The 23338-nt window shown below is 47.4% G+C and overlaps 3 protein-coding genes, 1 long non-coding RNA gene and 1 other non-coding gene across 23 annotated transcripts in view; 2 read left to right on the top strand and 3 right to left on the bottom strand.

Annotated features, from left to right (window-relative positions):
- Window positions 1–11391, bottom strand: part of LOC104931308 (CLIP-associating protein 1-B-like) — a 31642-nt gene extending 20251 nt beyond the window's left edge. For 6 of the 14 annotated variants that reach the window (XM_027291387.1, XM_027291388.1, XM_027291389.1 and 3 more), the window contains exons 1-7: window positions 10837–11391; window positions 6539–6617; window positions 5880–5983; window positions 5700–5791; window positions 5482–5557; window positions 4648–4745; window positions 4145–4215 (exon numbers count right to left, since the gene is read on the bottom strand). In XM_027291387.1, coding sequence (XP_027147188.1) covers window positions 4145–4215; window positions 4648–4745; window positions 5482–5557; window positions 5700–5791; window positions 5880–5983; window positions 6539–6617; window positions 10837–11037 — 721 coding nt within the window. In that variant the 5' untranslated portion in view covers window positions 11038–11391. Of the gene's footprint in view, window positions 1–2357; window positions 2474–4144; window positions 4216–4647; window positions 4746–5481; window positions 5558–5699; window positions 5792–5879; window positions 5984–6538; window positions 6618–7048; window positions 7140–10836 lie in introns of those variants that run through there. The other 8 variants (XM_027291394.1, XM_027291391.1, XM_027291396.1 and 5 more) reach the window with 4 other exon arrangements.
- Window positions 7117–7244, top strand: LOC113748358 (U4atac minor spliceosomal RNA). Its single transcript, XR_003464294.1, has one exon. It is a non-coding gene; the product is annotated as a U4atac minor spliceosomal RNA (small nuclear RNA).
- LOC113748285 (uncharacterized) lies at window positions 8854–9266 on the bottom strand. The gene is made up of 3 exons (XR_003464224.1): window positions 9204–9266; window positions 9143–9166; window positions 8854–8900 (listed from the first exon to the last, which is right to left on the bottom strand). It is a non-coding gene; the product is annotated as an uncharacterized LOC113748285 (long non-coding RNA).
- LOC104931305 (high affinity cGMP-specific 3',5'-cyclic phosphodiesterase 9A) lies at window positions 11033–16460 on the top strand. 2 transcript variants are annotated; one of them, XM_019276779.2, is made up of 15 exons: window positions 11033–11952; window positions 12041–12151; window positions 12616–12765; window positions 12953–12992; window positions 13076–13178; window positions 13317–13459; window positions 13677–13736; window positions 13952–14129; window positions 14223–14345; window positions 14425–14517; window positions 14650–14717; window positions 14806–14908; window positions 15034–15138; window positions 15431–15577; window positions 15713–16460. In XM_019276779.2, exons 1-15 carry the CDS (start codon window positions 11850–11852, stop codon window positions 15803–15805), a joined length of 1620 nt encoding a protein of 539 aa, XP_019132324.1. In that variant the 5' UTR covers window positions 11033–11849; the 3' UTR covers window positions 15806–16460. The 2 variants fall into 2 exon arrangements, with proteins under 2 accessions (XP_019132324.1, XP_010744583.3); XM_010746281.3 differs by having other exon boundaries at window positions 11829–11939.
- A 308-nt stretch (window positions 16461–16768) lies between these two features.
- LOC104931306 (H(+)/Cl(-) exchange transporter 4) overlaps window positions 16769–23338 on the bottom strand; it is a 13410-nt gene continuing 6840 nt past the window's right edge. For 2 of the 5 annotated variants that reach the window (XM_027291422.1, XM_027291423.1), the window contains 11 exons: window positions 22897–23051; window positions 21867–21966; window positions 21547–21734; window positions 21314–21436; window positions 21031–21237; window positions 20823–20903; window positions 19692–20237; window positions 19432–19618; window positions 18926–19324; window positions 18527–18743; window positions 16769–18441 (listed from right to left, as the gene is read on the bottom strand). In XM_027291422.1, the coding sequence (XP_027147223.1) occupies window positions 18351–18441; window positions 18527–18743; window positions 18926–19324; window positions 19432–19618; window positions 19692–20237; window positions 20823–20903; window positions 21031–21237; window positions 21314–21436; window positions 21547–21734; window positions 21867–21966; window positions 22897–23051 (2294 nt within the window). In that variant the 3' untranslated portion in view covers window positions 16769–18350. The remainder of the gene's footprint in view (window positions 18442–18526; window positions 18744–18925; window positions 19325–19431; window positions 19619–19691; window positions 20238–20822; window positions 20904–21030; window positions 21238–21313; window positions 21437–21546; window positions 21735–21866; window positions 21967–22896; window positions 23052–23338) is intronic. The other 3 variants (XR_003464216.1, XR_003464215.1, XM_027291424.1) reach the window with 3 other exon arrangements.

Below are 23338 nucleotides of genomic sequence, written 5' to 3'. Positions count from 1 at the left end.
TGATGGAGCCTGACAGCTGATCCCCCCGACGCAAATTCACAAAATGAGAGGTGAGGTGTTCAGGAGTGCAAAGCGTGGCCTCACTGAAGGAAGGAGGAAGGGAGCCTGGGAGAGCAGCTCAGAGTCTCATCAGAGTTTTAGGAGGACGAGCTCACAGCAGCTAATCTGAGAGATCTGTCAATACGTCAAGTCAAAATTAACCACGGTTCATTTAATTCACCTTCTGCTGCCCTCAAAGCTGAGTAACAATCACATCAAATAACGAAGCAGTCGCATCTTAAAGGTGAGCTTCGACCTGTGGACCTGAGACGGTTCACGCGGTTCAGCCTTTTCAATGCTCAGTGAAAGAAGCGGGAAACACCCCTGCCATTCTCCTGCACATCACAGTCAGCTGGAACAACAGAGGGAGTGACGTTCCCACAGAATTATCAGGCGGCGTTCTTAGCAGATTAAAATGCATTCATACCAAGCAAGTTTGGAGTTACAGCGGAGGAGCCATCAGTCCAGCATGCTGAGTGTTCAGACTTCAGATGAACAAAGAGCACAGAGCGTGAAGCTGCAGGTTCGGGTCAGAGTTCATCATCCAACAGAACCTTTTGTGTTTGAAAAGCATCAACGTGTTTCGAGTTGCATTTAGAAAAATTCCACAAAAAACAATATTCAGCTTTTTGTTTGATAAATCACTTGGACAGTAAATCAATTATCCAAACTGTTTTCTGCCAACTAACAGATCAATTAATCGACTGACCTACAATACGTGACCTACAGGGAGTTATGACAAACTGATTTCCAGTTAAAACGGGACAGTGTTAGTTAGTGTAACTTTTCAGGGCTAGCTTTTGTGTCTAGTGTCTGTTCCTGTTGGGACTGAGCGTTTCCTGTTTAGTATCCTTCAGTTTCTGTGGAGAGGACTTTTCCTGTTATGTTGTGTGTTTGTATCTGTGCGGAGTGTCATCTCTGCAGAGGCTGGCACAGCATGCACACTCACTCTGTCACTGCTGACCCGATCTGTATGAACTGTTCATAAATGTTCTTTAAGTGGTCCATCTATCTAAACAGCTATGAGAGGCTCACTGGTGCATGCTGCTCTGTCTTTCTGTCCCTGCAGTGTTCATTATTCACGAGGTTTCCAACGGTGCAACCTAAGTCCTGCTGGCAGCGAGTACCTGGCCTCGTCTCTCGACACCTCCCTGCAGGACCTCCTGAGGTTGTATGACGCACACCGCCTACAGAGCCAACGCTAAAATATGACATCAAAAACATAAAGGCTAGTTTGATGGTCAAATGTCATTCTGAGCTTATGAAGAACCCTCACCTGTGTTCACGTGACCCGTGCTTATGTTAACAATGAACATGAAATATATAAGACACACACGTACATGCAACCTGTCCGTAGACTCACAAAGGTCTGCGTCACGTCTGTGTCACGTCTGTGTCATGACATTTAAAAGAGGAAACCACTTTCATTACAAAACTCCAAACAATAATCAACTTCTCATTTTATTAATGTACAATATTTTACTATATGAGCTGTCTATCTTAAATTGAAGAGCAGCCTGCAGTGTGACTTCTGTTCACAGCACGTCAGACTCTTCAGGAACTGCCATGAAATCTTCCTCTGACCCGGACCAAGCAAGTCTGGATGGACACATTTCAAGTTATTTAATCCTTTCTGGATTATTGTATCTATTCAGTGTTCTGCACTCAGGTCTTTTTCAGCCATTCACATCGTCCTATTGCTCCAGGAATGCAGTGTTCAATCAATGCAGCGCCTGTAAGAGGTTAAACAGATCGAAGCTCTATCTCTGGTCATAAGTCTGTATTTGCAACCAAGAGTGACTGCATTTGCTTTCATGCCACTAAAACTGTGGACTCATCCACCATCACAACACTCACCACTACTACTGTAAACCTGTTTATGAGACAGAGTGAGCTGATAATAAACCTGATTTACCGAAGTAATGCTGCACAATGGATCACCTGCCACGACAGTCAACAATAAAAGTTTGTTCCTCAAACTGCGTTCCTCAAATTAGAACAACCATTTCTACCAGAATAACTTGAATTATCAGAATATTGCAGACGTAACCGTGCTGGGATATGAGACAGGAGCAGAGCAGCAGGATCATACGCATCACTGAGCGCCTGTTACTTGTGGCATTCAGCTCCCAATTATGATCCCAGTGCAATTATCAAGAGAGCACAAAGATGCTGACAGAGTCGGGGAATAACCGGTTTCTACGTCAACTAAACAGACTCTCCATGAAATGTTCTCTCTATGAACCGTGCAGATTCTTACAAGACGCCTTTAACTTTAATGAAAAATGTGAAATACTTCTTGAACGTGACAAATTTACCTGCAGGGACGCGGCTTGACTTTGCGAGGCGATACCTTCCTCTGTGGATCTACTGGAGGAGAAACAGTGCTGTCCTGACACCAACACAGAGCTGATGCACTGCTGCCTGCCTCCTCCCTTCCCCTCCAACCTGGTCTTGTGACCAGGGACGACAGCTGACACCACTCCTACAAAATAAGAGCCCTGGGCTACCGGAGTAAAGAGTCTCAGTCTGTTTTTCTTTTATTTGATCCTTTCTTTCATGTCCTCATTCTCAGTTTTACAGTTTCTTTCAGTTGTCCATGTTTCGCCGTCTTCCTGTCTCTTAGTTTCAGTTTCACATGCTCTGCTCTGAATGATTCTCAGCTTTTCCCTCGGTCATTTCTCTCCCTCTCCTGTCCCTGTTTTCCAGGTCAGTGTGATGCTTCCTCCTCTCCTGGTCAGGTGACGTTCACAGCTCTGTCAGCGTCCACATCTGTTTGAAGTGACTGCTGGTGTGCTCGTTTGCAGCCACGCACAGACCTTAAATGCTAAATTGCTAAATGTTAACTAACTTTTTAGACGACTTTCCTAGCGGGAGTTACCAGGCTAGTAATCCTGACCAATCTGACATACAAGCACGGTGCAGCTGGAGCTGATTTTATGACACCATGAATGCAAAATGAACCTTTCCTGCACGGTGCAGCTCCTCCCTTCATGTCAGATTATCTCAGTGAGAAAGTCATGAAGGTCTTTGTATGTTTGAGCTAAGGGGCCGCCTGCAGATGAAAGCTGAGCCTCGTGATGAAGCCGGTCAGCTCCGGCCTGTGAGACAATAAATTCAAACGCTGGTCTTCTGGCGTGACAAACTGTTTTAAGTGCTGAACCAGTGGATCACTGCTTTTCACTGGAACTTTCTGCAGGGTCACTTTTCGTGCAGAGAGGCAGCTGAAAGCTCCTCACCTCTCAGAGCACAAAGAACCCGGCTCAGGTTTCATCCTGACTGAAAGACAGCGAACACACCCCGCTGAGGACGGTGGCTGAAATATGCTCATTGTTACTGACAGACTAAGATATTCTCCCAGTTCATGTTCTGTACTGAGAGTTTGCAGACTTACTTTCCTGGAAACTGGAGCTGAATCTGGGATGGCAATGTTTCAGCTGTGTTTCTGTTTTTATCTGTCATACAGGTCAGCTTTACTTCCACAGCCAGTTAAAAACCCTCCTGCCCTGACCCCAAATCTGCAGAGCTGCTCCAGCCTCCATAACAAGCACAAGGCTGGATGGAAGCAGTAAAAACCATCCAGACCACCAAACCTCTGTGAAGTGTGTTAGCCACATGAGCTAAATTATTCAAAAGGCAGCTGGAGATGTAACAGGCCCAGATTTCTCTCGATGTAGTCTGTAAAACCTTTGTTACTGAAGTGATGTCAGGTGTGTGCTCCATCAGCTGCTGCCGGCTGATAAACACCATCAGTGTCACTCACTTGTCTGTATTTATGGACTTAACTCTGTGTGCTCGGTGGCCTTTGTTGCAGAGTTTGAGTGAACACAAGTCATTTCATGAGTGAATACTTATCGCTCTGTAAGTTTCGGAGTCTGGGGAATGATTAAATGCTTTTGGACGGTGTTAGCAGCGTCACATGTTGGTGTCCACAGGCCGCTCTCAACAGCAAACAATGCAACAATACATAAACAAAACGACGCTGCCATGACAACCAGATTCATCCCAGGCATAAAACAGTAGCGGTGGCGAGTACACAACCAGAACCACCAGAACCACGCACATAACGCTCTGAGACTGCATGAAGAGCAGGACGTGGTCTTACCTGACACAGGTGACAGGACCATGTTCCCTGACCTTTGAACTTCGTCAAATTTACTGAAGATGACGTTCAACCTGGACAGAGGGGGGGGGCAGAGTGTTAGCATCACATACATGCAGAATCCAAACAGCCTGCTGCAGCAGCTCCTCTGAAACAGAGAGGAGAGCAGTTAAATAGGCCAAAGTAACAAGTCGTCCACAGACTTTGCATCCAAAAATACACAGTATAAATACGCAGCGCTAACGTGTGTGAGGCCTGCTGGGTAATATTATTAGAACAAACACTAATAATCACAACGTAACAGCAGCGAGGGGACCACTGTGACCACCATTTTAAAATATGTTTTAAAGTGGATGAGAAAGACGCACAGGCTTTCATTAATGATCCATCTCTCCATCAGTTTATTGATTCATACGTTAGATGTTTGGTCCAGATAACTGCTTCTCCTAGTCTCTTAATAAACAGTAACAACAGTTGACGTCACACTGAGTGAGATCTGAACTCACCGTGACTGCGGCAGACCTTTCTTTCCCAGGTCCATCCTCACTCGTTCTCCAACGTGGCGGTAGATCTCGACGAGGCAGTTCATGGCTCCATCACGCACCTACAAGTGAACAATGCAGAGAACATGAACCACACTCCAGCAAACCACAGGCGTTTGACAGAGAAAGCAGACTTCTTTCTGTGGTACTCATGCTCGCAGGATGTTCATTCACTTTGCTGCGACACCACAGCAGAAAAGTTTTTCATTTATTTGTATCTTTACTTTATTAAATCCATCCTCATCTAAAAGTCTAACTGAACGCTGAGTACAGGCACTTCATATAAAATAATAATATATGAATAATCATGTCACCACGCGTCTGTAAACTGGGTTCCGAACAGCAAAGGAGTGTTTGAAAAAAGCAAAGTGCTTCCTGCAGAACACACTCATCATTTTAGTGACGGCGGTTCATAGCACACGAGAAGATGAGAGCTTCAGTGAACGTGTGCGAGTGTGTTTGACTTCAGGAAGGGACGTTCATGGGCACGGCTTCCTGTCCTCAAGAGGAAGTGTGATTCCAGCGATGACAGACCTCTGCAGCCTATCAGGCGACAAACGCAGAGCGCAGTGGGGAGGCGAAGGGTCTGGTTGTTAGAGGGGAGCACGCCCCGGCTGAGAGGTTACAGGTTTGATCCCTGCAAAGTATCATGTTCACGTTTTTCTTCTGAAATACATCGACTCAGATTTGTGGTCTGAGCTGTCATGTTTGTGTCTGACCAGCAGAGGGCAGTCAAACACCAAACATACTGCTGTCACACCTTCAGGAGTGAAGCAAGAGCTTGTCGTTGGCTGTTACCTGACTCGTGGGATCTCCGAGCAGGTTACAGATGTGAGGAACGATTTTACTGAGCGTCAGACTCTGAGATCCAAACCTGAAAACACAGAAGACAGCATGAGCCTTTGTGCAGACACTGTTCCATCCTGACTCATCTCTGTTACTTCTTCTCAGAAGCCAAATGACAAACAATCATCTGTGCCGTCATCAGAAGCACACCGGATGTTTTCTTCACGTACACATTGAGGGTTGAGATGAGACAAAGGCAGAGTCCTTCTCTGGTCCTGTTGTTCTTGTGCTTGAAGCCTCCCATCATTCGCTCCCACACATACTGAAAAGAATATTAGGATCACTGATGAATGTGGCCAGAATATGAAATATGTTTGAAGGTTTGAATGAGTACGTGTGCTGCTGTGTACCTGTGGGTTGGCGGCCTGGTCCATAATCTTCAGTAGAAGCGCTTGGTCCTGGTCTCGAACTTGGTCCTTGGAGTCTCCTAACCGATCTATCAGGCTGGGCAGAACTGAGCGACACAAACAGAACCATTACTTTACACTGATGACATTCCAATGAAGAAAGCAGCAGCTCCTCTGTATTATTTTAAATGATCACATCTTTTATTTATAGTATTAGATCTGACTATTTATACAAAACATGTTGATATAAAAAACACAAGAAACATTATCAGTTAATATTTGATATTGATTTATTATAACCACAATGTAAATAATATTTATACACAATATTTATTCTAATGAGTAAAACTCAACTATTTGTGTGTGTGTATTCTTATACATACTTATATATCTCACAACTTAAATTGAAAAACTTTTTAATGACTTTCCAGGCTTAATTCCCTCAAATTCAAGGATTCAAGGTTACACTGTCTGCTTACAAAGAACTTAAATTTCTATCCATGCACAAAATATAGAAATTCAAGGATTTCAATGAGCCTATTTATAATAATAATGATGATGATAATAATAACAATAACAATAATCATAATCATAATCATAATCATAATAATAATAATAACAACAATAATCATAATCATAATAATAATAATAAAGCAGCTCACCTGTTCCCACCTGCGTCCTGAACCTCTCCTGCAGTCGGCTGACCAGAGCTGACAGGATGTCCATCCCCAACAGAACCACCTGAACAAAAACAAAGAAGATAAAACATAAAGTGCATCAGAGGGTCAGACAGAAAAGAAGAAAATAAAACATAAAGTGCATCAGACAGAAAAGAAGAAGATAAAACATAAAGTGCATCAGACAGAAAAGAAGAAGATAAAACATAAAGTGCATCAGAGGGTCAGACAGAAAAGAAGAAGATAAAACATAAAGTGCATCAGAGAGTCAGACAGAAAAGAAGAAGATAAAACATAAAGTGCATCAGAGGGTCAGGGAAAACATCCAGCTGAACTACAAAATGGAGCTGAAGCTGGGCTGCAAGGATTTGGGTAATGGCCGCAGACCATGATTTTCATTAAAATCGGCAGGAAAGAAGCAAAACAAACGAGTTCTGAGTCATTAGCTTCAATGAACACCATCAGGTGTTCCACCTCAGCAGGTAAAACAGTGACCTGAAGGTGAACCGTGACTGAGGACCGCGTGCAGCCGTGACAAACAGCCCTCAGCACGGACAGCTGCACCTTTCCTTGTCATGGGGTGGTTTGGGAAGCTCAATGAACGTGTAGTGAGATGATCCTGCTGACACCATAACCAACACATGCGCCACCACCTGGACCACGTTCAGACTACGGTGCAATTTTTGGAAACTTCTTTACTGAGAGACGTTACGGACGGAAGACAAACAGCGGACACACGCGGGCTCTGGCGCCCTCTGCTGGACCGGAGGCGGTATTACACCTGGGCCGCCTGCCACAGCGTCAACAACAACACACTGCACACACTCACCCTGCATGTAAACAACACACTGCACACTCTAAACTCACCCTGCATGTAAACAACACACTGCACACACTCACCCTGCATGTAAACAACACACTGCACACTCTAAACTCACCCTGCATGTAAACAACACACTGCACACTCTAAACTCACCCTGCATGTAAACAACACACTGCACACTCTAAACTCACCCTGCATGATGAAACACAAACTGCACACCTAAACTCACCCTGCATGTAAACAACACACTGCACACACTAATCACCTGCATGTAAACAACACACGCAACACTCTGAACTCACCCTGCATGTAAACAACACACTGCAACACCACCCTGCATGTAAACAACACACGCAACACTCCGCCTGCATGTAAACACACCGCACACTCTAAACTCACCCTGCATGTAAACAACACACTGCACACTCTAAACTCACCCTGCATGTAAACAACACACTGCACACTCTAAACTCACCCTGCATGTAAACAACACACTGCACACACTCACCCGGCATGTAAACAACACACTGCACACTCTAAACTCACCCTGCATGTTTACAACACACTGCACACTCTAAACTCACCCTGCATGTAAACAACACACTGCACCACTAAACTCACCCTGCATGTAACAAACACACTGCACACACTACTCAAAACTCACACGCCTGCAATTGTAAAACAACCACACTGCAACTCTGAACTCACCCTGCATGTAAACAACACACTGCACACACTCACCTGCATGTAAAACAACACACGGCACACACTCACCCTGCATGTAAACCAACACACTTGCTCACTCTAAACTCACCCTGCATGTAAACAACACACTGCCACTAAAACTCACCCTGCATGTAAACACACACTGCACACTCAAACCACCCTGCATGTAACAACACACTGCACACTCTAAACTCACCCTGCAGTAAACAACACACTGCACACTCTAAACTCACCCTGCATGTAAACAACACACTGCACACTCTAAACTCACCCTGCATGTAAACAACACACTGCACACTCTGAACTCACCCTGCATGTAAACAACACACTGCACACACTCACCCTGCATGTAAACAACACACTGCACACCCAAACTCACCCTGCATGTAAACAACCACCACGCACACTCTAAACTCACCCTGCATGTAACAACAACACTGCACACACCACCCTGCATGTAAACAACACACTGCACACACTCACCCTGCATGTAAAACCACACTGCACCTCTAAACTCACCCTGCATGTAAACAACAACTGCACCTCAACTCACCCTGCATGTAAACACACACTGCACATCAACTCACCCTGCATGTAAACAACACACTGCACACTCTAACTCACCCTGCATGTAACAAACACTGCACACTCTAAACCACCTGCATGTAAACAACACACTGCACACTAACTCCCCTGCATGTAAACAACACACTGCACACTCTAACTCACCCTCATGTAAACAACACACTGCACACTCTAAACTCACCCTGCATGTAAACAACACACTGCACACTCTAACTCACCCTGCATGTAAACAACACACTGCACACTCAACTCACCCTGCATGTAAACAACACACTGCACACTCTGAACTCACCCGCATGTAAACAACACACGCACACACTCACCCTGCATGTAAACAACACACTGCACACTCTAAACTCACCCTGCATGTAAACAACACACTGCACACACTCACCCTGCATGTAATACAAACACACTGCACACACTCACCCTGCATGTAACAAAACACTGCACACACTCACCCTGCATGTAAACAACACCTGCACACTCTAAACTCACCTGCATGTAAAACAACACACTGCACACTCTAAACTCACCCTGCATGTAAACAACACACTGCACACTCCAAACTCACCCTGCATGTAAACAACACACTGCACACTCTGAACTCACCCTGCATGTAAACAACACACTGCACACACTCACCCTGCATGTAAACAACACACTGCACACACTCACCCTGCATGTAAACAACACACTCCTGGATGTTCAGCTTCTTACTGTGAATTATTATTGACCAAAACAAATTAAACAGGATTTTCTCTGGTTAGAGGTAGATGCCTTAATTGGGAGATAAAATTAATTTTAATTAATTTAACAAATAAGTTGATCATTAATTTGACGTGTTGAAGATCAGATTTAAACTGGATCAAAGGTTTGAATGTAACTCCTCAGAGTTTTTGATCCACAGGACATACATCAGATTAAATCTCAACCTTTAATCACCAGGAATCAGCTGGTAACTCTGAATAATTGCTCAGGTGTACAGAGCATTTACAGCCACGCTAATGTGTCCTTAAAGGTGAATAACTGAGCGGCCTCTCCTGTAAATGTTGACTTACTGTCAGCCTCTGCTGTTCAGCTGTCTGCATTCATCAATAGCTGAGCTGTCTTTTAATTTATGTGACGAGCCGCTGGTCTGCCACTCCTCCAATCAATTAACAAGAGCCATTAGACTAACAGCACATGAAGCAGCTCTCATCCATCACACACACACACACCTAAAGGGTTTTATCCAACAACACACACACACACACGTTACAGCATGGGCTGACAGGAAGCTGATCTCCTCTGTAACACTCACTCCTCCCCTCCGCTGGCACTGAGGGAAGGAAACTGGGCTAATGGTGCTGGTAAATTAAGCTCACGGCCTCCACGCTCGCCTGGGAGCCTCGTCCCCATTACAGACCCGCAGACATCAACCAGACGGGAGGAGGCGGCGTTTCCAGGGCAGCACAGGAAGCAGCGATATGATTGGTCGTGTCGCTGTGTGTGTGTGTGTGTGCACATGTGTGCACAGCTGTTAAGTCAGTGTATAGTTTAGACAGTCGGCCCCATTCTCTGTGCGTGAAAAAGACAAATCTCCGTAGACAGATCTGGTATTTCAGCGCAGCTTTCACACATCGACTCCCAGAAACACAGAAAGTTCTGGAGCTGACCAAACAGCAAGTGACAGACATTTAAGAAAGCAGGTAAACAGAAAATCAGTATGTTAGTGTGTAAGCATTAAATGATGAACACCTCATGTAACTCTACAGCACTGTGCAGAAACACACTCCTGTGATCTCCACGTATGGATTCATCAGCAGCGGCAGCCTCATAGCTGCATAAATTACATGCAAATCCTGCACCATGGCAACAAGAGTGAGTGACATGAACCTGCAGGTTAAAGACAGACACGGGGTCTCACCGTGTCAGCTGTGAGGGGACGAGGACAGGTTGTCCTGCAGGGACATCACTCGTCCTGACTCATGAGCACAGATATGCTGTGGTATAACAGTGTAATACACAACATTATGATTTACACCGCTGACAGTGATTAAGGTGTGCTTAGTGTGATGAGCCAACACACACACACCTGTCCTAACCTGAAACCACCTGTCTGAGAGCCTCTCCTCTCTGCTCATGCTGAGAGGACGTGTCTCCTCACCTTGAAGTTGCTGGAGTTGACCCAGGAGCTGGCCACCGCGTCCACCATCCTGTCCAACATGCTCTGGTCCTGCTCCAGCTCCACGGACTTCTCCTCGTCCAGGATATGGTCTATGATCTCCTGGCCCACCTGGAGCCTCTTCCCCAGGTCCTTCTGCATCACCTGCTCCACCACATACTCCATGCTCACCTCCTCCTCCATGACAGGAAGGTCAAGGCACAGAAGCAGACTCCCAGCTGGCCTCTCTCCTCCACCCTAACCGTGCAGATCCGTGTCCCCGTTAATACGCCGGTTATTGTCGTTAAGAGGCGGCTAACGCTGGAGAGAGAGCCGCTGAACATCCCGTGGAGCTCTGCTCTGAACACTTCATCCTCCTGCGAGCAGAACACGAGACAAGTTCACGAAGTGTTCACTGATCTTCAGAGTCAGCTAACGGTTCAGTGACGTGCCCGCCGTTACCGGGGCTGCAGCCGGTGAACGTTAAACTAACGGTTCATGTAGCTGTTAGCTCCTGCTGCTAGCACGCTAGCTTTACCCAAAGGCTAACCGAGCCGAGGCTAACCGAGCTAAGGCTAACCGAGCCGAGGCTAACCGAGCTAAGGCTAACCGAGCTAAGGCTAACCGAGCTAAGGCTAACCGAGCTGAGGCTAACCGAGCCGAGGCTAACCGAGCCGAGTTTACCCGCCGTTAGCTGTGACGTCACTCACCGCGTATAACGGGCCCGTTAATGAGTCGTTAATTCAGAGACCGGCTGCAGATTCACTCACCGGACGGACTGAAGCGTTCACAGAAAAAAAAAAAAAGTCACAAGTGGCGCCGCTGCCTGTGGCCGCACGGTCCCGTTAGTTCACCGCACAGCCCGGCTCGGCTCGGCTCGGCTCGGCACGGCTCGGTAGCTTCATGGTAATACTCGGCTGCTCCAGCCAGCCCGGTGTTGGAGTCTCAGCTGCCCGTGCACGCTCGTTAATTAAAGACTCGGTGACTTTAAGACACAGCGAATCACCGCATGTCCCATGGCAGACGCCGTAGAGTCTGCCGCAGAATGGCGACACCTGCCGGCCGGGCTGTGCAGCGGCAGCGGCGGCTCCTGCAGGGTGGAGCAGGTGGGTGGAGCAGGTGGGAGGGCTTCCTGTCAGCTGCAGGTGGCTGCTGTACAGAGTCAAGGTGTCAGTGTCAAGAGGACTCATTTTCCTTTCTGGAGCAGGTCATGTCCCACCTGGCTCTGTGATGACAACAAAAATAATCCATTTCATGGTCAATGGGAGGCTGGAGCAAGCTGAGTTTGGAGCCGACTGCTCTGCTGCAGAGGTTAAAGGTAGGAGAGAGGGAGGGAGGGAGGGGCTGTTACAACAGCTGGCTTTAAAGATGTAACATAAGTGAATAAAACTGTTCTTTTAAACATTCAATCTGTCACGCATGAAGGTGTCAACAAGGAGTTATACGAGAAAGATGACATGTACGTGAAGCTTGTGATCGCTTCATGATCGTGAATGTTCCTGCTGCTCCTGTGTGAGTGTGTGATCTCCATGTGGTTTTGACGGGTCCTCAGGTTAAAGGGCTTTGTCCTCTTTGCTCTTGTCATCTTGACAGTGATGAATAAACTGTGACAACCGGGCCCTTGACCTTTTTGACCTCATTAAAACAGGTTGATTTAAGGATTTTATATAAAACCTGAGGGTGCGTTTAGAGAACATCTGGACTGTTTTGAACATCTGGACTTTTCCAGAACATTTCCTGTCATCACTCTACTGTAAAACACAAACAAACACTCTCTGACAGATCTGTTCCGGGCGGCGGCGGAGGCAGGGCCCCATCACATCCTGAAGATGTACAACACAAACGGCAGCATGCTGAACATCTCGCCCCGGCTGGAAGCCAACAGTGAGGACTCGTACTACCGCCTGGAGGTGGTGGCGTCAGATCTAAAGAGTGAGCACATCAGCACATCTCTCTCTTCCAAAAATTGGCAGGTGTTTATGTCTGTGGACAGATTTTGTCAATGCGATAACATCAACTGTACGTGTTCACTGCTTTATTAACTGTCCTGCAGACGACACACAGCTATAAATGTGTTTAATGTTTTGAATTCTACAAACTTGTGTTGGTCCATGTGCAGGCGTGGGGATGCCAGTAGAGCTGAACAACATGGAATCCAGGTGAGTGCATCCTGTAAAGGGGATTTTTTTTTTTAAATTGAAGTGTCCAGGTGAGAACTGTGGTGTCCTGTGTCCGTCCTCAGGCTGAATCATTTAGAGCGCAAAGTCATCGAGGACGTGGGAAAGACTCCGGACATCATCTGCGAGCTGAAGAGCCAAGTGGAGTCTTTCAAGAGGAAGCTGGAGGTTTGCTGGCTTTCAGTAACACGTTGTTCTCGTAACATGTAGGCAGAAAAGCCGCTGTTAGTTAATCGAGGATGAGATCTGTTGAGAGTCTGAGACACAGTCCACCTTCTTATAAAGTTTAATTGTCTCTTCTGTCAGAGTGTGGAGCATCTGAGCTGGATGGGACTATTCAAGGAAGACGGTGACCAGCAGCTCTCCAAGTTATCCCCGAAACCCAAAACATCTCACCTGAGCGTGCAGGAGGAGCGGCAACAAGTCCGCAGGAAGTTCCTCAACATGAGGTGACCTCCAACATGACTTTTGTTTTTATTGTTTCAGTGTTCATGTCATTGCATCAAAAGCATTTTGACTCTGAGATCTTCAGGTAATTTTCACGCTGAGTTTTCCGTGATAAAAGTCTGAGGACCGAGACGTCGAAAATGAAGTAAGGGCAAGTGATCCTAAACCAAAAAACGACAACGTGTAGAGCACATTTGTGTCTTTTCTGTGTTGCCGTAGCTCGCTGCAGGTGACTGAAGAAGTGAGAGAGCATCTGAAAACTCCTATTTTTGACAACTGGTGAGTCCAAACACACAATGTGGTTATTAAACCTTCACTGTTATGCTGACGACACACAGCTATAAATGTCCATCAGAGCTTGATATCTCAAACTTTCTCAGTGAGGGGCTCAGGCCTGCTGCTGCCTCAGCTCGTCTACAGGTAATCCAAGGTGTATAAAATGATTCGCCTGCGTATATTAGTTGTTGCATTTGTTGTTGTTGCGTGGTTAAAAGGCAGTGGGAGGAGGCGGAGATGCTGGTGCTCCTACAGGTGATGTTCACCGACCTGGACTTCCTGACGGCGTTCCACATTAAGGTGGACGTCCTGCAGAACTTCCTGTTTGAGGTCTACTGCCACTACAACAGCATCCCCTTCCACAACTTCAGGCACTGCTTCTGCGTCACTCAGATGGTACCAACAGGAATGTTAGTTTGGTTTTTTATCTGATCTGAAAGTCTGAATCTGAAGGTTTTCTGGGCTTCTTGTTGTGGCCTTGCTCTGCAGATGTACGGGCTCATCTGGCTGACGGACCTCAGGAGTAAATTATCTCGAATCGACCTGTTGATCATGTTGACCTCGGCTCTGTGCCACGACCTCGACCACCCCGGCTACAACAACGTCTACCAGGTCGCTGCACTGTGATTCTGTGTGTTTAATCTGTTTGTCTGATGATCAAGGTGTTAATCTGTTTTTGAACTTGATGCAGATCAACGCGCAGACTGACTTAGCTCTTCTCTACAACGACATTTCCCCTCTGGAAAACCACCACTGTGCCGTGGCCTTCGGCATCTTGTCCAAGGTAAAAAACTTATGATGCATTAAAAGACTCAAAAGGTTCATGGTGGAGAAACAATCAAAGTATGATTGGAAATAAACAGAGTATTCAGACTCTTGTGTGTGATAATTCACATGTTGTGAATTTACTTTGCAGCCGGAGTGCAACATTCTCATGAACGTGACCTGTGAGCAGTACAAACACATCCGAGGAGGAATGATCAGGTAAGACTTCAGCGAACGTCCTCGTTCACTTCATCCTCGATGATTTTGTCGTTTGTTCAGTTGAATAAAAGTAGAATTTTTTTTTCAGATGTATTCTGGCTACCGACATGGCAAGACACAACGAAATTCTCAACAAGTTCAAAATCATGCAGCCAGTTTTCGACTTCACTAACAAGGATCACAAAGAAGTGGTGAAGAGATACATTTCCTGAGACTTTTAGGCTGTCTGATCAGTTTGATTTCATTTTTTCCATCTTCATTTTGTTTATATATTCATATTTACTTCTTCTGTTCTGCACGTGGATCCTGTTTCCAGCTGATGAAGATCATGGTGAAGGTGAGCGACATCTCCAACGAGGCGAGGCCGATGGCTGTGGCTGAGCCCTGGCTGGACTGTCTGCTGCAGGAGTTCTTCAACCAGGTTTTTACTCTCAGTTTACTGATCACTGCACAGGAAGTGAAACAGCTGTCCTGAATGCTCCAATCAGTGACGAGGAGTGGTCGACAGGAGGAAGCTAATCTGTTGAATATAAAGAGGTTTTTTCAAAATGGCATCTTGGCCTGAAATGTCACATTTTTTTAATTGTAAAGATAAATAAATACAATCTTTTTGTCCTCGCAGGTTGAGGTAGAAACTTTGAACGGATTAAACATCAGAGAAGCTTCATTAGTCCTGATGAAGTGTCAGCCTGTGCTTTTGTTGTATTGTGCAGAGCGACACAGAGAAACTCAAAGGACTTCCAGTGACTCCTTTCATGGACCGAGACAAAGTGTCCAAACCGTCCTCTCAGACCAACTTCATCCGATTTGTCCTCCTGCCACTCTTCTCCGAGCTCACCAAGCTCTTCCCCTGTCTGGAGGTAAAATATCTCCAGTATATATATTATATGTAACAGTTTGGATGGAGTTCAGTTTTTTTATTTCTTCTTTTTGACATCAAAGTCCTCGACCTGTCGTATCTCATGAAAAGATTCTGCCGTCATGTTGTCACACAGCAACACATTCTGGAGCCGGTGCGACGGGCCCTGGAGTATTACTCCGACCTGGAGAGAGCCGGCAAGGAGGAGCATGGGACAACCAAAGCATGAGGAGCAGCAGGGGGAGGCACATGAGGAGGAGGTGTCTCATGTAAATATGTGTGTTAGCTCACAGCAGTGGTGTGTTAGAGGAAGTTGTTGCTGCTGAAAATTTGTCTTTTTTTTTTGGTGAATTTTAGAATTAGTCCAGCACGCTTGGAACCGGATCGCCGCATAATTAGATGTTCAGATTTAGATTTTTAGAAAACAAATCTGCTGTTTAGTTCATGTGGACTGATTCAAACAGCTCCGTCTGACGGGTTATGATGATGTTGAAGGATAAGTCTGCTGATGTTCTTTTATTTTATTTAGTCTTAGACTTGAATCTTCAGGAACTTTCAAATATTTCAGTTTGAAAAATACTGATTTTGAATTTCTTGCTTTATGATTACAGATGTTTAATTATTGATCAATACATTTAGGAAAGTTTGGCATATTTCTTGTGAATACTGATTATAAATAAAGATGTGTGTGCAGTATTTTAAAGGATCAGTGTGTCCCCGTCGTGTCACTCCCTCCCTCCCGCTGCAGAAACATTCAAACAAATGAAATGAAAAGCATCAGTGTGAAAAATACGTTAACTCAGGACTCAGACGACATGTGAAGGTTAACTGAAAGCTTTATTTTTATCACTTCATTTACAAATAAAAAAAAAAGTGCAAATCTCTGTTTTCTGTACGAGTAATGCTTCTGATAAATATTAAGAGTTCAAAATCAAAAATACGGAGGGCTCAACATTAGTGTCAGACAAATTAAATAAGAATGCTCACATTAAATCTTAAATATGTACAACACACTTCTTTTTTCATACATTCTCTTGGCATTTCAAAAACAAAACATTGATCACTTGCTTCGACAACATGGAGTGTGTTTCCAGTTTTTTCTGAACGGTTAGCAGCTGTGAACAAAAACCACGACACAGGAAGTGACCCAGGGGGACGAACGCGGGACATGCAGTCAGAGCAAAAGAACTTCGATCAAGTGCTGGAAATGATTTCCCAGACCTGCATGGAAATTTACGACACTTCAGTCCTCCTCAGTTATTTTCCTTCACTTATGAACGACAAATGTGTCCTTAATAAGAATTATTAGATACAGTATCAGTTATATTGTCAGATCATGTAACAGGAGCTTCTACGTCTACTCTAAATGAAACTTTAAAATCCAGATTTAAAATCTGCAAACTGTCGGATTCATTCATGATGTCAGAGATTTGACCGGTCACATCTGGCCGACTCCTGATCTGCTTGATGAGGTCTGCAGCGGCACGATACTGATCCAGAACTACAGATCGATGCATAAATCACACAGATGAATCAAACACATTTTGAGGCTCTTTGAACCTTTTTGACACGATTAAATGAACACAAGAAATCCAACAACGTCTTCTGATACATAAACAAACCTTTAGTGTTTGAGACAGTTTGTGCCTTCAGGACCAGAGACGAGCCGAGTGGTGCCACTGATACATAAATCAACATTAATACAGGCAGCATTAATATAAATATGGCAGCAACACGTACCAACAAAACAAAAACACAAAGTGCAGCAGTCCCAAACTCTCCAACTTCAAATAAATCATTGTTCCAGACAGTTTCACTCGTTAAAGGAGCAATGTGCAAGATTTGACCAGGGTTAGTAAAATTAGCATGCAGTCTTTTTTCTTTTTTTTTGCAGCAGCAGCAGGTGGCCACAAATTACACACTGCACCTTTAAATCTCACAAGTGGTCCCATTTCCTGTGAAGCATCGTCAGTGATGGCCGAGTACCATTTTAGATTCCTAAATGTTTCCTTTTCACAGATTTTCTTTTTTGTTTGAGGTCGACATGAACACAGCATGAAGTGCTGCAGGAAAGCATGTCATTCAAAAAGCTGTGCTTGAAATCGACTTACACTGTACATTGAGGTTTGTGTCTGTAAATCGCGTCTGAATCTTGTTTGTCGTAGTTTTCTCCTGCTGTCACATTCTGGCTGACGTGACGTAGCAAACGTTGCAGGAAAAGTCAAACTTGTTTCAAAGTCTTTGAATTGTTTTGCTTCAGTCTTTAACATGTTGCAATTTTCAAACACATCTTTTTTTGACTGACATGACGTTCCGAGCCGAGAGCTGTCAGTATTAAATAAACAGACAGACCAGTCTGCACAGCAACCCTGTGAATGTCCACACACACACATCCTTACACCTGACCACAGCTTTGTATTCTTAGTGTTTCCTGCAGCGCGGCGCTCTACATGTTTTATTGAGCTCTAAAGGAATGACTGCTGAAGCTGAAGAAGCAGAGTTTGGCACTCTGAACGTTAACCGTGCCAAACTGTCAGCATGGTTAACATGTGACAGCGTTAGGAAAAAGAAGTTTTTATCTCCCGATGGTGTCTCTGTGTTTTAATCTTCTGAAATTCTCTACACTAAGTCAGTTACACTGGAAACACGTGGAGCTGCAGCAGTGCTGCTGTGGTCACTACAGGAGGTGGGAGGGACTTTTCACAGGTTGCAGAACAGTAGCATCTCACCAGTTTCACCTATTTACACCGTCGATGGAGTAAAGCTCCTCTCTGCTAGTTGAACATGATGGACTCTGGGTCCTGGTTCATCATTTGAGCCATGTGTCGCAGGACATCCTTCTTGGTGATGATGCCCAGGAGACGCCTGAACAGACAGAGATTCAAATCAACAGGACAGAGGTCGCTTGACAATGCAGCAGCTTCAACTTCATATCCATCAATGTTCTTACCCGCTCCGGGTGACGAGACACTGCCGGAGGCCCAGCTTGCGGAAGATGTCCACCACCGTCTCCATGGGCGTGTGGTCGGTGACGGTGAAGGGGCTGAGGTTCAGGATGCGTCTCAGCTTCAGCGGTTGCGGGTTGCTGGCCGGCAGTTGTGGTGCGTCCTCGGTGAAGTACACCACCGAGCTGCTCACCACGCCGTCCTGCTTCTGACGGGCGTTCTCTGCAGACAGACGTGGTAAATCATCGTCAGGCCTGACTTTAACACTGATGATCAATCGATAAATGCTCTTCACAAACATGTGAATGACAATATACGTACACGTAAGTGTGTTCAGTGTCAGATTAATGACTCTGGTTGGTTTACATACCGAAAACTGCCCTGAACTGGTTCAACCAACTTACTGATGGCGAGCGTGAGGTCCCGACGCTGAACAAAGCCGATGAGCCTCTCCGACTCTCTCGACACGACCACCGGGAAGCCGTTATAATCGGTGTCTTTGATCAGCGTCTCCACATCCTCCACCGTGGTGGAGTCCTGGGTGAGGACGGCCAGAGGCGGGTCGTTCCTGCGGGGCCGCATCACGTCGGTGGCCAGCGTGCGGTGGGTGAACTCGTCCCGGACGTCCAGGTAGGGGTAGCCGTTGAGCTGGATGTGCGACTCGTAGATGCCCTCCTTCCCGAAGGCGTCTGCCACCCACTTGCTGGTGACAGCGGCGGCCATCAGCGGGACGATGTACTCCAGACCGCCGGTGAGCTCGAACATGATGACCACCAGGGAGACGGTCATCCTGGTCACCCCGCCTGAGGAGACCAAGTGGTTCATTACAGGAAAGGTAAAGTTTTGTTGACAGCTAGTTTAAGTGTCACTTCACCTTCACAGGCAGAGAAGAAGAACCTTATCTACTCACCCAAACAGGCGGCGGCTCCCACCATGGCGTAGAGCCCAGGTGTGACACAGTCCGCACCGGGCCGGCACCAGTTCTTAAAGATGATCCAGTCGTGGTGGTGGTACGCCATCTGCTCCACGGCGATCCCGACGATCCTTCCTGCGATGGCGCCGACCGCCATGCTGGGAATGAAGAGACCTGATGGAATCTAGAGAGGAAAGCGACTCGTTAAGAGGACGTCCAGCGGGTCAGAGTTATCTTTCTATCTTCCTCGTACGGACCTTCATGCCGAAGGTGAAGATGGTGATGACGATCTTGAAGACGAGAGCGAGGGCAAGCTGCCACAGGGCATTGTAGACCCCGGGCCCCGCGGGTCGGTCTGGGATGTCATCCACCGGCCGACTCATGTTGGGGTTGTTAATGTAGTCGCAGAGCTGTGATGACTCCAGCGCGCCGCAGTCGTTGAAGAGCTCAGAGATGAGCTCGCTGGTGCTGCGGCGGGTGTATGGGTTGGGGAAAGCCAGCACAGCAGTGATACCCGTCACAGCAATGACCTCCAGGACCGGGTACTTCCCCAGCTGTGTGGTCTTCCTCCGCCGGCACCAGGCGATGTTGGCCCGGATAAAGAGGGTCCCCCAGAGCCCGCCGAACACACCCAGCAGGATAAACGGGACCAGCTCGGCCATGTACCACGGCGTGTGGTACTCCACGTAGAACAGCACCAGGCGGCTGTTGCCAAACGGGTTAATGGAGCGCAGTGTGAAGGCAGCGACCAGGGCAGCGAAGAAAGAACGCCACAAAGTCTTCAGAGGGAAGTAGTAACTGACCTGTAGGAGACACAAATGGCAGGTTAGAGGAAACTTAAGGTTTAGATGAGAGAACAGCTGAAGACAAACAAAATGCCAAAGTAAGGAAACGTCAGCTGAAGGCAACACCAACAGTCAACTTTCCTCCACACGCCTTCAAGCAGCACAGAGCATAAAATATCAACGTCACGCTTACTTCAGCTTTCAGTGATTTTGGTCAAACTGGATCATGTTTTATGACAAAGTGACCGGGCTCAGTGCAGAGCAGAGACGAAGAAACTGAAGAGGACGAGCAAGAAGCCGCCGGACAAGAGTAAATGTGGGACTGACTTTTAGTGGTTGGTGAGAGCTTGGTGAAATAAAAGGCTGAAAGACAGACGCCGAGCTGGGCTGACTGCTGCTGAACTGAATTTCCTTCATTGTGATAGAGAGCGGTGAGCAGGACGCTTGCAGTGCAGACGGTGTTTACCACTGAAAAGAGGAAGAGTTCTACACGGACAACCTGCACCCAGGTCAGGGTTGGACCTGGTCCTCGGTCGCAACTAGTGAAACAAACAGGTGATGAACAGACTGAGCACAGAGTGAACAACAGAATCTTTCACAAACCTCCTCCAGGCTGAACAGAACTCCTCCGATGGGCGCTCCAAAGGCCACCGACACGCCAGCTGCTGCTGCTGCTGATAACACCTGAAAGGTCAGAGGTCAGGGTCAGAGGTCAGGGTCAGAGGTCAGGGTCAGAGGTCAGGGTCAGAGGTGCTCCCTGATTTAGTGCTCTTGGTTTTCAAACAGCTGAGCTGCAGCATGCGCAGCGTACCTCTCTGCGTTTGCCCTCGTTCTTGCTGTACTTGGAGAAGAGGCTGCAGAAGAGGTTTCCACAGCAACAGGCGACGTGGACCAGAGGACCCTCCTTCCCCAGGCTGAGACCCGAAGACACCGCCAGAACCAGGGTGACCGTCTTGATCAGCAGGGTCCATTTGCCCAGGTACCCGCGGATGATGAAGCCACTAAGGATGGTCTTGATCTGCACAAAACAGAACAGTAATTCATTCGTGATATAACGAGCTGCTCGGTGTGTGTTTAGCGTCCGTGACTCTCACCTCTGGGATTCCTGAACCGCAGGCGTACGGAGCGAACACTCGGACCAGCGACACCGCCAGGAAGGAAAACAGCAGAGCCCACAGAACATACAGGAAGTAGTTCAACACGTACGCTCCGGCTCCCTGCAAGAGGAAAGTCCTCACAGTTATGTGAAGGACAGCAGACTCGAAGGCTACCCTCGTCTTCTGGCTCCTTTAAAGCTCGCCCTAACAGACCATCAGTCGGTTCTGACCTCAGCGTGGCCGGTCATCAGCTCGGCCCACTTCTGCCACTGCGGACACTTGTCTCGGTCGTCGAAGGTCGTCTCGTTGGACGTCCAGCAGCACTGCTCGTGGCTGTACCAGAAGGCCGACAGACACACGCCTTCCTTCAGATCGGTCATCCAGTCCACCGCCAGGTCGATCACTCCGGCCAGCGTCCCTGCAGAAGACAGGACGCGTCACTTCACCCTCACAGAGTGTCTTATCATGAACGTGACAGGCTGTCTCGTGCAGGGACATTTCAGTTTAACTAACCGGGCCTTAAACAGGTAAACAAACAAACGTGACTGACCTGAGAGCAGTCCGATGAGCAGCATCACCACCCATCCTGACCAGGCGTCCAGCAGACTCTTGATCAGCTCCCACATGGACTCTTTGCTCTTACTGGTGATCTGGTGGACAAACGAGGACGAGTTATTCCAGAATACATTGACAGTCGACCACAGAGAGGACACGTCAGTCCAAAGAGAGGACACGGTCAGTCCACAGAGAGGACACGCTCAGACCACAGAGAGGACACGTCAGTCCACAGAGAGGACACGGTCAGTCCACAGAGAGGACACGGTCAGTCCACAGAGAGGACACGCTCAGACCACAGAGAGGACACGTCAGTCCACAGAGAGGACACGGTCAGTCCACAGAGAGGACACGGTCAGTCCACAGAGAGGACACGCTCAGACCACAGAGAGGACACGTCAGTCCACAGAGAGGACACGGTCAGTCCAAAGAGAGGACACGGTCAGTCCACAGAGAGGACACGCTCAGACCACAGAGAGGACACGTCAGTCCACAGAGAGGACACGGTCAGTCCACAGAGAGGACACGGTCAGTCCACAGAGAGGACACGGTCAGACCACAGAGAGGACACGTCAGTCCACAGAGAGGACACGGTCAGTCCACAGAGAGGACACGGTCAGTCCACAGAGAGGACACGGTCAGAGAGGACACGTCAGTCCACAGAGAGGACACGGTCAGTCCACAGAGAGGACACGTCAGTCCACAGAGAGGACACGGTCAGACCACAGAGAGGACACGTCAGTCCACAGAGAGGACACGGTCAGTCCACAGAGAGGACACGGTCAGTCCACAGAGAGGACACGGTCAGACCACAGAGAGGACACGTCAGTCCACAGAGAGGACACGGTCAGTCCACAGAGAGGACACGTCAGTCCACAGAGAGGACACGGTCAGACCACAGAGAGGACACGTCAGTCCACAGAGAGGACACGGTCAGTCCACAGAGAGGACACGGTCAGTCCACAGAGAGGACACGGTCAGACCACAGAGAGGACACGTCAGTCCACAGAGAGGACACGTCAGACCTTGCGGTGGCGGTCTGTGTCTCTGGACTTCTCCCTCAGCCAGTCGATGGTGTGGAAGTCTTCGTACGTGCCCACGTCAGGAAACGGCTCGTCCAGGAAGTCCATCAGGTTTCCCGCCCCGTTCATCTCCTCTGTGGGCGTGGCACTGCTCACACCTGCAGAGGACAGACACACTGTGACACCTGGAACACCTGGAACACACTGTGACACCTGGAACACCTGGAACACCTGGAACACACTGTGTAACTCCATCCACAGTGACACACACACACACACACACACAGACACACACACACACAGACACACACACACACAGACACAGACACACACACACAGACACACACACACAGACACACACACACAGACACACACACACAGACACAGACACACACACACAGACACACACACAGTGAAACCCCAACGTACTTGCAGCTTCCTGCCT

The sequence above is a fragment of the Larimichthys crocea genome, chromosome XIX (assembly GCF_000972845.2).
Source record: "Larimichthys crocea isolate SSNF chromosome XIX, L_crocea_2.0, whole genome shotgun sequence".
NCBI classification, from domain to species: domain Eukaryota; kingdom Metazoa; phylum Chordata; class Actinopteri; family Sciaenidae; genus Larimichthys; species Larimichthys crocea.
Note: the sequence above shows the minus strand (reverse complement) of the source record. Positions and strands in the feature narration are given on the sequence as shown.